Here is a 13133-nt window from a genome sequence, read left to right on the forward strand (position 1 = left end):
ATTAAGACAAAATTTCAACACAACCAAGAATTCAACCGAGTCAAATTAGTGTCTTTATTCAAAACAGACAAATCCTTTTCTTTTTTTTTCAGCTTCAGCCACATGACTTGATAGAGAAGTCAAGGGGACACAGACCGAAAATAGCTTGTACTGTAACCGCAGCACGACTACTAACAGCTTCATCACACTTCATTTTCATCAAGAACATCAGATGTCAAGTCCATGTTGTGAAAACTGCAATTTAACTTCTATCTCTAAAAAAAAATGATACAGTACAAAACCGTGGACCTCTATGAGACACACAGATGAAATGTTAATCCCGACACCGGATAGTTTACAGTAGGATATACATTTAAAGGACAAAAACTCAGCAACCATTATTTCAGTTTAAGTGGAGTAACAGAGAACAGGTGTGTCCTTCATCTATTGTAGCCTTTGTTCCATTTTTATCTACATTTCAAGTCTCTACATAATTCTCTCATGAACAGAGGAACCCAAGGATACTGGTGGAAGACTGTCACTGCTTTGAAGGCAGAATCCCTAATCCTTCTTGATATCTAGTGTAGATTTAAAGAAATATGACACGGCAGAGCATGAAAAGAAATGTAACATGATTGAGCAGCTTGTCTCCACTCGATCCGAACAGGAAGTAAAGAGGAGAAAACAGGTACAAAATACACCAAATTCACAGCACCATTCATTGCATCAGTCAGATTAATCTCCCCACGTTTGTTTTTTTGCATTTGTTTGTACTTGTGCAACAACAACAACGCCTACGAGTCACCAACCTGTGATCCCCAATGTGAATATTTCTCAACAGTTAAAAAAAAAAAAAGGACATGTAACCTCTCTCTCCCCCCCAAATCCTGTCCTTGGGCTTCGTAGTAAGGCATATAGGGAGTCATTTACATTAATGCTGGATGTGCTTTCAATTTAGCGTCCCATGGTTGGCATTGTAACAGCTGGGCTCGTCACAGTGGCGTCCTCAGCCTTCCACTGCGATGTCACAGTCTTGATCTGAGTGTAGAACTGGATGCCCTGGTGAAGAAGAGACGACTGCTGTGTCAGCTATCTGGGTGGTGATGCAGAGTGTGTGTGTGGTTTTTTTTTTATAATAATCTAACATAACGAGCTGCTTTTGTGGTTTACCTGCTTGCCGTAGAAATTGGTGTCTCCTCTGAATGAGCCCCTGGAGCCGGTGAAGGAGAACATGGGTAGGGGGACGGGGATGGGCACGTTCACGCCAATCTGTACAAACATGTACACATATTAATATGAAATCACACAACTACTGCAAAATCTTCCCAAAACTGTGTGGGGGGTGGGCTGGATTGTGGACAGTCTGTTTAAAAGTCAGGTGTGACAGATCAATATAACATTTTCAGCTTTACACATATACTTCACGGTCCTCTGGATTCCCTTTAAGCGTACATGTGAGGGAGGCATACACAAATAATTCCTTTAGAACGAAGGTTGTGAAAAATGATTTCTTCTCTCTGAAGGAGAAATGCTGTTTTACATTTAAAAAATGGTACATGGACTCCACTGGACCAAAACTATTATCACAAGGGATCTGAAAAAGACTTCTTGCAACAGTCTTTCCTAAAACATTACACTTGTTTTGCTGTAAAATCATTCCTCCTGTTCAGACCAGCCCTTACTGACACGTCTCCAATATACATTTGGCACTTGCATACTGCGTATTGATTAAAAATGTACTTTAAAAATCTTAGATGCAACTAAAAAGCTCCATTCCTCTGAGCCATCAAGTCACTCCAATAAATATTCAGACATTTCACATGAATTACGTCCGTTTCCTCTTTTTCAATCACTACACCTCCCTTATGAAACTGTTTACTCATCAAAGTCTCGTACATTTGACTCAGAGGACCAAAATAACCAACCGGAAAATAACACTTAGGTGTGAACCGTTTGTATCCACAAATACATCTCCAGGATCCTTTTAATCCAGCCTTTTGAAAAGCGTCACTCACCTGGCCAACGTCCACTTCATGTGTATATTTCCGTGCCGTGGCTCCGTTGGTGGTGAAGATGGCGGTGCCGTTGCCATACTGGTTATTGTTGATTAAAGAAATGGCTTCGTCGAGGTTTTCAGCCTCCAGGACGACAAGCACAGGCCCAAAGATCTCCTCTTTGTAACATGTCATGTTTGGCTGGAATAAAAGCAGAAGCATCACATCAGAGATTTGAACAGAATTCAACATCAACTGCAGCTTGCGCTTTAAATGCATTAAGCAAGAGTTAAATCTATTTTCTATTTTAATATGAACCTTGTCTGACACCCAACATTCATAACAGGAAACGGTGATGGGTGGTGCAAATTGTGCGTGACAAAGCTACGCATTATTAGATGGCGATTTAATACGGCTGTGCTGTGACAGCCAACTTGTCTGGGCAGGAAAATCAGCCTCAAGTCCCAAAATTTATAGAGCGGTCCCAATTTTAGGCTTCAGAGTAAAAGCATTTTATCAGCTTTCTTAACCTGGAAAATTACTTCCATCTCCTCAGGATAAACTGTAGCTGAGCGGTAGAGCTTTTTTTAACCTGGGCGAAGCAGATGAACAACATTAAGTCCAACAGCTGTGGGAACAAAAGGATGCCAAAATGTGATTTAAAATGACAACAACAATACTGCAAACAGACTGAACTGACATTCTTGCAATTTACTCTGAGCAAAGGATGCATTCTGTTCTTCTTTTATTAGCCGATTCTAATTTCCGATTTTTTTTAAACTCACACCTTCTCATTTGCGTCAATTCTGATTTTCTTTTAATGGACAATAAGCATCAGTATACAGAAAAAAAAAAAAATCAAACCTCCTCAAATAAAGTGCTCTGTAACAAGACAGAGCTTTTTTGTATAAAACCAATGACTAAATGCAGTATATCTCACTTGATCTAAAATGTTGTGATATCTTATGTTGTTCTAAAATGCTTCTTTGTTGAGTGGCCTGTTAGTGACATGGCCATGCAAATGCATGGCAATAGAAATTTAAGTTCTCCCTGATAAGCGCAGTGAAACGCAGACACAGCCCGCAGAGGAAAAGGCACTAGAAAGCGTGACTGTAAATAAAAGGCATAACGCAGTAAAAGACTCTCACACTGAGTTGAAATGGAAGGGGTGCACATAAATTAAGTAAATAACATAAAATATTTAGTTTCTCTTTCAGTCTGGGCTGGCAGTCCTGTTGGTGGGGTGCAGACTGCATGTGTGTAAATGTGAAATCTCCACTTTTTGGTGATAGATAATTAAATACGGCCGAGCAAAATCCTACCGTAACATTGGACAGGATGGTAGGTCCTACAAAGTTTCCATTTTCATATCCTTTGACACTGACTCTTCTTCCATCCAGCAGCAGTTTGGCACCTTCGTCCACCCCGCTCTGGATCAAAAACTCCACTCTGGCCTTGGCTTCAGGTGAGATCAGGGGCCCCACATCTGCCCCAGGCTGGTCACCTTAAGGATACATAACATTATAAATGGACGGTATCACGCTGCAAGATTTTATATCAAAATGCACAAGTACAAATACCATTTTAAATGATTAGCAAATTTGTGTTGACTTTGCGGTTGTAGCGGTACACAGTGATGAAAACTGCGATGTCTTGCTATTCATACTTGCTTCTCTACAGTATTGAACTCTATTGTTATAGTTAGAAAAAAAATCAATTTCATGTCAGTCAGTAAATGTCAAATAATGTCATCATAATAAGGAAAACTTGCCCGTTTTCAGTCCTTTGATGGTCAATGTAACTGATAATAATAATAGCGTAACACTGTATATGTCATACCATGAATCTGTGATATTTTTTTTCTGAACAGCATCATGAAAATCTCACACCTCTACAACCCCAGTTGACAGTGTTACTAGTGAAGTTACCTGCATTAACACGCAGTGATTTAGAGCGCTCCACCAGCTCTGGGAGCCATTCACGAGAATCCCCTACGAAAATAGCAGTGGAGAGAGCCATGCAGCGCTGGCCAGCTGCTCCGAAGGCAGCGCCGACCAGCTGGTTGATGGTGTTCTCTTTGTTGGCATCGGGCATTATCACACCGTGGTTCTTGGCCCCCTGAAATTAGAAATGTGGGACACGGCTCTGTAGGGTTTCTCTCCAGTTACACAGTAAGACATCAAACAGAGGCAGCACACTGCTAGTCACGTACGGTACAAATCTCAGTAACTGACAGCTAAGCCCATAGCGGTTGCCTTGGTTACAGTAAGAGCAGGTAATCTACACCATATGTTTTTACCGATAACAATAGGAGTATTTGATAAGTGGGTTATAAATGGAAAAACAACAACTTCAGTCTAGTAAGACTGATGAATCCCTGATGTAAAAGGGACTATATGTTTATTCTAAGGGTTGTTAATATGAATAAAAAGTACTGGAGGTTCTGGTGTACCATGTTGGACTGCACTCTCTTGCCGTTCTTGGATCCCCTCTCGTAGATGTACTCTCCAGCTGAGTTGGAACCCACAAAGCTGATGGCTTTGATGGCCGGATGGTCACAGATGAAGTTCACAGCTACAAAAAAATACAAAACAGATACTGTAAATCCTCTCTGTTTCATCTGTGCTGCACCCTGGAGGCACAATATAAGAGCACAGAAATTCAAATCCCCTTGCCTCAACCACCTGAATTACTTATACATATAGGAAGCACATAATATGGAAATTCTCCATCTACATATTGCCAGGGGGTATGTGATTAGTCTTTGAATCATCCTTGGACCTTTCCCCAGTGCTCATTACACACACAGATCATGTGCGTCTGAATGAGCAGGGACAAACACACATATACACATATACACACACACACACACACACACTCACCTGCGTGCTGGCCGTGGATGATGTTGATTGTACCATCTGGTGCCCCGGCGTCCTGGAGCAGTTTGGCCAGGAGCATGGTGCATCCTGGGACCCGTTCGGAGGGCTTCATCAGGTAGGTGTTGCCGCAAACCATGCCGATGGGGAACATCCACAGAGGAATCATGGCAGGGAAGTTGAAAGGAGCAATGCCAGCACACACTCCGATGGGCAGCCGGTAGGTGTAAGTGTCCATATCCTTGGTGATGGAGGGTAAGGTCTCTCCTAGCATGAGGGAGGTAATGCTGCAGGCATGCTCGACTACCTCTGGAGGATGAAGAGGAAGACAGCGAGGATGAAGTAAATAAATTAAAAAAAAGGTAAAGATAAACAAATGGATGCATCTCTAGATAGGCTCAAGTACAAAATCGATAATGCATTGTTATTTAGACATTAAATCATCATCTTACTTAATAAAAACTGGTAATTGATTTTGTTTCCCTATGAGTAAACTGTAACTTGTGAAAACTTCAAGCACCATTGGCTTCAGCACTGTGGGAAATCTAACGCTGGCAGCACACCTGCAGATGTAGCCTGTCTACCAGCTGATAAGTTCAAAGTCAGCATGCCAGAATAACTCAAAAACTGGCAGCTGTACCAGGCACACACAAAAAAAGACACTTTGGCAGCTCCTCCTTGTAATGAACCACCACATATCTTCTTTTATTTGCAAGTGTGCATGGCTCTTTTAATTTCTCAACATGGCCCTTGTTAGTTCAAGTTCACCACATTGAGGGGGAACTGCATAATTATCTTTATATAGCATGCGACTAAAAGCAGCTCCTGCAAAGTGTTTACATAAAAAACAACTAGGTAGACACACTCCAACATCAGGACTTAACGATGTGATGCTGTAGGGATGCTGTTTCCCGAAGCTTTGTTTTGTTATAATTGGGCACTTTGAAGCCTCTTTAAGCCAATATGGCCAAAACAAGAACTGTTGCTCCATTATTAATTTAAAAGTGAAAGCGAGCAGTGTCTGGTTACACGTAAATAACCGACACCCTGCTGCCACTTAGTTCGCACAGGCAATGACATAAAGGGTTGCCACGGATAAAGACTTTTCATCAGGCGATACAGATACTATAGACAATAGATTTAGCAGTGGAATTTGATCTATGCTATATATTCACCAGCACTCCAATTTAATCAGGATATCGAATACCAAATGCACACTGGGAGGTCTAAGCTTTACTTACGGAGGCCTCGGAATACATCTCCCTCAGCGTCAGCAAGAGTTTTGCCCTGCTCCAAGGTGATAATTTTAGCCAGCTCTTTCTAAAACATCAGAGGGAAAAACAGTTTACAACTCATAAAAATACATCAACAAGGAAAATAACAAAAAGCTAGACACATAAAAACCACTGTCTAAGTTGTTATCTTAAGATACAAACACAACAAGAGGTGTAGCAGTGACAAATTTCCCTACAATATTATCCTTGATGAGCTGCTGGTAGCGCAGGAAGATCTGCTGCCTGCTGAGGATGGAAGTCTCAGACCAGGAGTAGAAGGCTCTGGAGCAGGAGTCCACAGCTGCCAGCATCTCCTCCTGAGTAGCTTTGGGAACTCGTCCCACCACCTCATTAGTGGCCTGAGGAGCAGAAGACAGTTCATACCAGACAAGCTGATTGAGAGCAGGGGAAGTCATTACTGCATGTGCATTAATTCATTAATATTGATAACAATGTTTTATATTGTTAACATCGTTTATATCTAATGTTTTTTGCATGCGATAATCATCCAACACACCTTTCAAGAGCTACTTGCTGAACCATGGCAGAGCTGGACTTTTAGAAGAAAATATAAAAAAATAGGTCTGGTTGTGTTCACAGGGCTCTGATTTCTCTTACTAATAAAATATTAGAAACTGGCATATCAAGACTTATTTTCCCCTCAGCAGTGTTCACATGTTACTATCACGGAGTTGCACTGGTTATTTGGGGCTAGCTTATATATAGAGGTCTTGTTACTGCAGCCACGTTGCAGTCTGGATGTAGTTCAACTATGAATACTCACAGGGTTGTGAATGTCAAGCCATTCAGACGTGTTGGACTCCACAAACTTGCCATCGATGAACAGCTTGGTGGTGGGCTAGAGGATCAAAGAAGCATATGATTAAATCCCTTTCTGCCTCATTACATCATTACTAAGTTCATTAAGGACATCCATCAGTCACCACAACACACACAGTGGCTTTCTGAAGGAGTAATTTTAACTTTCTTTAATTCCTATATTTTTAAAATGTGGTTATTGGTTCATTTTAACATTTTCTAAATTCAAGTCTGAAGTTTGTCTGATCAAACTTTTCAAAACAGAGTCTCCCAGTGATATAATACATACCAATGCATGTAGTGAGTATGTAAAACACTGTGCCTGATGTATTTTGTTCTAGTATTCTGTCACTTTTAAACACATATGTAGTTGCCTTTGAGGGAATTCTGCACCAGTCTGACATACCTGTTTTACCAGTAATTCACATTTACAGAACTGTGCAAATTCTTTAAAGAATGTGTTCATACATGCTGTATGTACCTGGAGGAGTTCAAACACGGAGAGAGATTTTTATGAAATAGTAGATCTGGAAATTTTGTCCATGTTTCTAGCTTAATTAGTCAAATATAAAACTCTGTGTGTGCTTGCGAAAACACAAATATTTCTATGTCTCTAGTATTATCACTGCTGAAGATACAGCACATTTTCCACGAGACACATAAGCAATAATTAATAGTGCTAAAATGAACTCAGTATGCACACTATCAAAACACGTTTTGAATGTGCTGTTGGTGTACATTTTTGTCCCACAATCCAATGAAAAAAGTAAATGTAAAAGCTTCTAAAAGGCAGTCATTATTTGGAAAAACAGCTCACTCCCTGCAATGTTTTGTCAGCTGCCTTTCCCTGAGTCGCATTTTGATAAACATCCGATGGTATAAGTACTACACATTTCTATGCAAACATTTCAGTGCTTACTTTTATACCAACTGCAAAAACAATGATGTTTTGAGCCATCTTTATGCAGAGCCTCTTGCAGTGAGGACTGGGAACCTCTTGTGCTTTAAAAATGGCACCTTCTGGATTCATGCCTCAACACAAATACCAACTTGAAGGTCCAAGTAGCATTTCTTTGGCTTAATGTCAGAACTCTGACATTCTAGACACAGTGAAACCTTACACAGGGAGGTTTTGCTTACTAAATAATTTTAAAGTCATATTAATATTCCACAAACATCCAAATCTGGAAATATCTTATGAATAGCCCATCTAGTAAATCCACCGTAACGGTACAAACAAGATATTATAGTAAGGCATACGTCATGAACGGCCACATAGTTTGCTCAAACAATGAAAAGTTTGTTTAATCGCAATGTAAAGTCCCCATTTGGTCACATTGCTTTAACAACCAAATACTAGAAGTCCTTACAGTAAATCTTTATTTCAAGTAACCCTGCAAAAATGCTGTGTGTTTTGAAATATTGATATTCATATCAAAAGTTCATCATCATAAAGACCTATGTCCTTTTATCTTGTTTGTGTTTCCATTCTAATCTCATTAGTCTATTTATCTGTACTTATTGCCGCCCTTGTGCTGCTGAAACAACCTGTTAAGGTTTATCTCTAACTTCTAATCTGAGCAAACAGGATCAAGTCTCCGCTCCATTTTGAGTTTCATGGAACAGGATGTGAAATGCATGTGACTCATATTCCGTCAATGAAAACAAACTTGGCCAAACTTTCAGTAAGCATTGTGCTGCTTTGACATCATGAGGTCGTGTGTGTGTGTGTCAGATGATGAAGGTTAACTGTGTGATGTAACAAAACGTGGCACATGGAGACCAGACTGGAGAGCCTGTGGTGAACACGTAACCTTCATTCATTCATTCACTGATGGGTTATGAAATCCTGAGAGTGGAGGCTCTTACCACTGAGGAGGCGGAGTAACAGCGACCCAGCTGGAGGGGGACCTGCAAGAAATAAACCACCAGAGGATTAACGTTAGTTAGTCAACTTCAGTTCATATTAAACCCACTGTCAAATACAAAACAGCCATGCCTGAGGGCTCAATCGCTCGTCACCCATGTACACATGATGCAAATGAAACCTGTCCTCACCTCGCCAACTTAAATTGCACATGAATATTTAACACCTGCAAGTCAGGAGGAGTGGGTTGGGTGCAACGTGCCTGCTGGCCAACGACTTTGCTTTGCTTTGCTAGCTAGCTAGCAGCTGCTACGTTGTTAGCTATTTTGAGTTGCATTAGCATCAAATAAAACCAACTGTTTTGCAAACGCGTGCGTGAATGTGTGTTACCTTTTTGCTCAAAAGGGAGCGGAGGAGGATGGCTGCCATTGTGGGGACTCGGGTTACTCTGTTTTTTTCCTGCTCCAAAGCCCTTCAACCGACCCACAAGACACGGGAGCGCTGAGAGAACTTTAGCTAGCAGAAATGTTGCACAGGACAGCGCGGAGGGATACACAGCTGCGATCTACAACACATCAACGGCTGTCAGCACCTGCGCGCATTCATTTGTTGATCTGCGAAAGCTGCGCGCGGCGCCATTCGCTGTTTCCGTTCGGTGTGGGCGGGACATACTCGATTTAACCGCCAATCACTGCGCGTAGTTTGCCAGCCGCCCCAGATTGGAACAAGCTCATTGGCTCTTTCGACACACACACAGACTGGAGCCGTCTCTGACACTTTATCGAGGCTTCTCCTGGAACTTTGTTGTCAGAAATGTGGCCTAGTTGTCTCATAACACCCGACACCTCCCGTTAAAACTCCCATTTTATATATATTTTAACGACTAAAGCAACTGTCTACTGTGTCAACTGCGTTTATATAAATAAACACGAAGGAAATACTTTCAAACACCTAGTGCCAGGTAACAGTTTCCATGGCAACGTGCTTAGAGGCAACATGGAGTTTCTGCAGTGGAGTTGTCAAGATGTTGGGAGATGGATTGAGTCTGTAGGATTTCCACAATACAAAGTATGTTAACATCCACCTAAACTAAACAGAGACAATGCTGATAATATTCACACACTTTTTCGAAAGCTCTGACTCTCGTTGCTCATTTCTGTCACAGGCCTGTTTCACGGAGAACCTCATCACGGGAAGAAAGCTGATATATGTAAATTGCATCCACTTGCCAAGACTTGGAATCACAGATTTTAAAGACATGCAGGTACGAAGGAGCAGAAGGAGGAGGAGGAGGGAAACTGGAGGGTTTTTTTTTTCGTTATTATTCAGGGCCTTCAAAAAAGAGATTGATGTTACACTGGAGACTTGTTTACATATCAAAGATGGAGGCTCACACAATGTTCAAAGCACTTTCAACAGGCTGAGTAACACCAGGATAAAGATAGGTACTTTCAGAACTAGTGTGCTATAACCCACAGGCTACTCTTACCTCTTAGACTTAATGAAATCACACTCTGATGTAATTTAAGTATCCTGACTCATAGCATTTGTTGGAAATCCCACAAGACATTCGTTTTCAATAAACCAACAGCAGGCACACCTCTTATTTGCCTCATCAAATCGCGATCCAAATGTCTCTCATATCTCTCTGAGTGGACTGTAAATACAAGAAAACTCACGTCTGGTCTGTGCCAACTCTGTTTCGTATCCCATTTGGCACCTGAAAAAAACCCCTTCTTTGAACGGTGTGACATCCAGTTAAAGTTATGCGCTGTAGCAGCTGAGCATTACTGCCAGCAGACACCTCACGTATCACGTATATGCCGTTTACAGTGAAAGCAGCTGTTTTTCTTCTCCCTCCCTGAGGTCAGAACTAAATTGGCTGAAAGCGCCCGCATGCATTTGGCTCTGCATTACTGTTGAGACATCAAACCACACATCTCGACACGAATACACTCGGTAAAATATTGCCTACTGCTCTACTGAGTGGAGATTTATATTCATTTACTCTGTATGTCCTTTGTTTTTTTTTTGTTTTTTGGGAGTGTAACCCTGTGACCGTCCCTCCCACGGTGCCACTATCTAAGTGAGATCTCCATAAAAGACTAAACACTGTAACTCTCAGTGGGAACACCTTATTATATAAAGGTTAGGTGCTGCAAACATATACTTTATCAAAGGACTCAACCCTGCTGTGAACCCCCGCAGGCCATCTCTGCTCATGTGCGCGAGCTGCTAGGGATCACAGAGGCCCCGTGGAGCCGCAGCATCGCCGACCCTCCGCGGGACGCCAGGGGCCGGTTCCTGGAGAAGAAGAGCCGGACAGGTGAACAGGCGGACAGACTCACCTACCAGCAGTTCCTGGATGACATGCGTCAGTGAGCCCAGCATGAATCACAGCGGTGAAGGAGCGCAGCAGCAAGCAGAACATGTCAGCGTCGTTTCATATCACCACCTGTCAGCTCGTGATGACTACGATGACACACTCGGAGTGGGTCACATGCAAGGGTTGACATTAACACTTCCCACCAGCAACATGATTGTATGTCATTGTGGCTGGTGGAAAATCAGATATACTGCGAGGAGTGAAGTCATGTCAGGGAGTCGCTCCCCCCCTCCCAGAGAAAAATCAGAAATGTGAAAACTGTTATTTTTGTTTATGTGTTACACATTGCCGTTTTTTTTTACCTTTTCATATTCCAATGGATGTAATGACAGAGAATTAGGATTATTAAAGGACAAGTTCACCCAAAAATGAAAAATCACTGATAATGGACTCACCCCATACCAGTGGGATGTCAAAACATTACTCAAGGCTTCAACGCAAAACAAATGAAAAAATGAAGCAGATGGAGACTTCCAAATGTTAAAAAAAAAAAAAAAAAAACTGAAAAATAATTGAAATATTTCTGTACAGCTCGTCAGGTGTAATCCAAGCCCAGAGATCCACAATTGATTTGAAAAGACTTAATTTACACCCTTTTTAAAGGTGGGAGCTGCTAATAGCATTCATTAACGCTCAGGCTCAACCGCTCGCTGAGGGTGCACATGACGTCTTGGATTATGCCAGACAATCGGGGTTAGTTAGGTTTTTCACATTTTAAAACAAGTCCCCATCAAGGAAAGTGCTGCAACGCTGTTTTGCTGTGAAGCACATTTTCATTTTTGGTTGAACTTATCCTTCACACCAATACATAAGAAATCTATGCACCGTTACACAAAGACGTGCAGATATTGTGGCCATTGTTTAGCAAATTGTTCCTTTTATTTAAAACTATTTGCTTTGATCTCCTCCCCTCCTTTCCTTGCATCCTGTCTTCTCCTCTCCAGCCTTCTCCCCTCTTCCTATTTTTATTTGTTTTTATATCAAGAAGTATATATTGTAAACACTGTTCTGTCTGAAAAAAAAGCTACAGAGTGAACTCACAACAGAGACTGATTTCACTTTTTCATACATGTGACATCAGAAACTCCACACACACTAATAACAGCTTAGATAGCTTTTGCCATTTCAGCTCTGGATAACTACGCTTAATAGGCTATTCTCATTGATCTCATGTTGTAACTGGATGGAGCTATTGATCTGCTGCAGAAATCCTCAGGGTACTTCTGTGGACGACAGCAAACAGTCATTTCAAAGTGCCAGGAGGCCCCACAGGGAGCATGTGTAAGGTCATTGTTCTTTGGAATAATAATACAATAAAATAAAATTTAAAAAAAAGTCTGCGAGAAAGACTCCTGCGCCTCTGTACTGTGGAAGACTTATGAACATATAGGCCTCTTTGCCAACTTGCACAAAAGGCCACAGGATCGTTGCATCTATCAGATAGTGATGGGTGGAGTGCCAAGCAGACCCACGGAGGAGCCAGGGCTTCACTTTCAGCCAACTCGACACTTTCTTGCCAATAATCTATGTAATACATGCAGGGATATTCAGCTATAAGCTGCTGTGTTTGGCACAAACTAAAAGCACCAGAGGTTTTCATCTAAAGGAATGGATGGATGGATGGATGGATGGATGAATGAACACCTCTTGGTTTTCATCCAACTTGTTTTCCATCTCCCTTTTTTAAACATTTAATTATTATCATTATTTTTTTTTCAGAGAATGTTATAGGCCGACTGCATTTTCGTGCAGTGGTAGTTCAATCTACATGAATAAATTATGATGCCTGCCTGTGAGATGGGCTGGGAGGCACTGCATCTGTCTGCGCACACAAATGGTCTCTGTGCAGCTCGGAGCGCACTGATTACCATTCCGAGCACAGCACCTCTGGTCAGAAATGGAGCCGGGTCGGTGGTTGACAGTAGTCCGGGGGCAGAG

At 41.7% G+C, this 13133-nt stretch overlaps 2 protein-coding genes across 2 annotated transcripts; one reads left to right on the forward strand and one right to left on the reverse strand.

Moving 5' to 3' along the window:
* Positions 1–30: 30 nt before the first annotated feature.
* LOC119012094 (methylmalonate-semialdehyde dehydrogenase [acylating], mitochondrial-like) lies at positions 31–9399 on the reverse strand. The gene is made up of 12 exons (XM_037085571.1): positions 9200–9399; positions 8812–8853; positions 6908–6982; positions 6321–6482; positions 6091–6169; positions 4856–5158; positions 4426–4547; positions 3902–4091; positions 3296–3477; positions 1995–2174; positions 1150–1248; positions 31–1038 (listed from the first exon to the last, which is right to left on the reverse strand). The coding sequence occupies exons 1-12, from the start codon at positions 9236–9238 to the stop codon at positions 934–936; spliced, it is 1578 nt and encodes a 525-aa protein (XP_036941466.1). The 5' UTR covers positions 9239–9399; the 3' UTR covers positions 31–933.
* A 180-nt stretch (positions 9400–9579) lies between these two features.
* On the forward strand, positions 9580–12535 carry LOC119012097 (sterile alpha motif domain-containing protein 15-like). The gene is made up of 3 exons (XM_037085577.1): positions 9580–9877; positions 9975–10073; positions 11018–12535. The coding sequence occupies exons 1-3, from the start codon at positions 9806–9808 to the stop codon at positions 11189–11191; spliced, it is 345 nt and encodes a 114-aa protein (XP_036941472.1). The 5' UTR covers positions 9580–9805; the 3' UTR covers positions 11192–12535.
* Positions 12536–13133: the final 598 nt, after the last annotated feature.

The sequence above is a fragment of the Acanthopagrus latus genome, chromosome 22 (assembly GCF_904848185.1).
Source record: "Acanthopagrus latus isolate v.2019 chromosome 22, fAcaLat1.1, whole genome shotgun sequence".
Lineage (NCBI taxonomy): Eukaryota > Metazoa > Chordata > Actinopteri > Spariformes > Sparidae > Acanthopagrus > Acanthopagrus latus.

Bases quoted from the DNA above. Each gene is read 5' to 3' on its own strand.
- LOC119012094 (XM_037085571.1), bottom strand. From the start codon at position 9,238: ATGGCAGCCATCCTCCTCCGCTCCCTTTTGAGCAAAAAG. The intron at 6,983-8,811 runs GTAAGAGCCTCC...TTGATCCTCTAG, and splicing joins GTTACTCCGCCTCCTCAGTG to CCCACCACCAAGCTGTTCAT. The intron at 1,249-1,994 runs GTGAGTGACGCT...ATGTTTGTACAG, and splicing joins ATGAAGTGGACGTTGGCCAG to ATTGGCGTGAACGTGCCCAT.
- LOC119012097 (XM_037085577.1), top strand. From the start codon at position 9,806: ATGGAGTTTCTGCAGTGGAGTTGTCAAGATGTTGGGAGATGGATTGAG. The intron at 9,878-9,974 runs GTATGTTAACAT...TTTCTGTCACAG, and splicing joins TAGGATTTCCACAATACAAA to GCCTGTTTCACGGAGAACCT. The intron at 10,074-11,017 runs GTACGAAGGAGC...GAACCCCCGCAG, and splicing joins CAGATTTTAAAGACATGCAG to GCCATCTCTGCTCATGTGCG.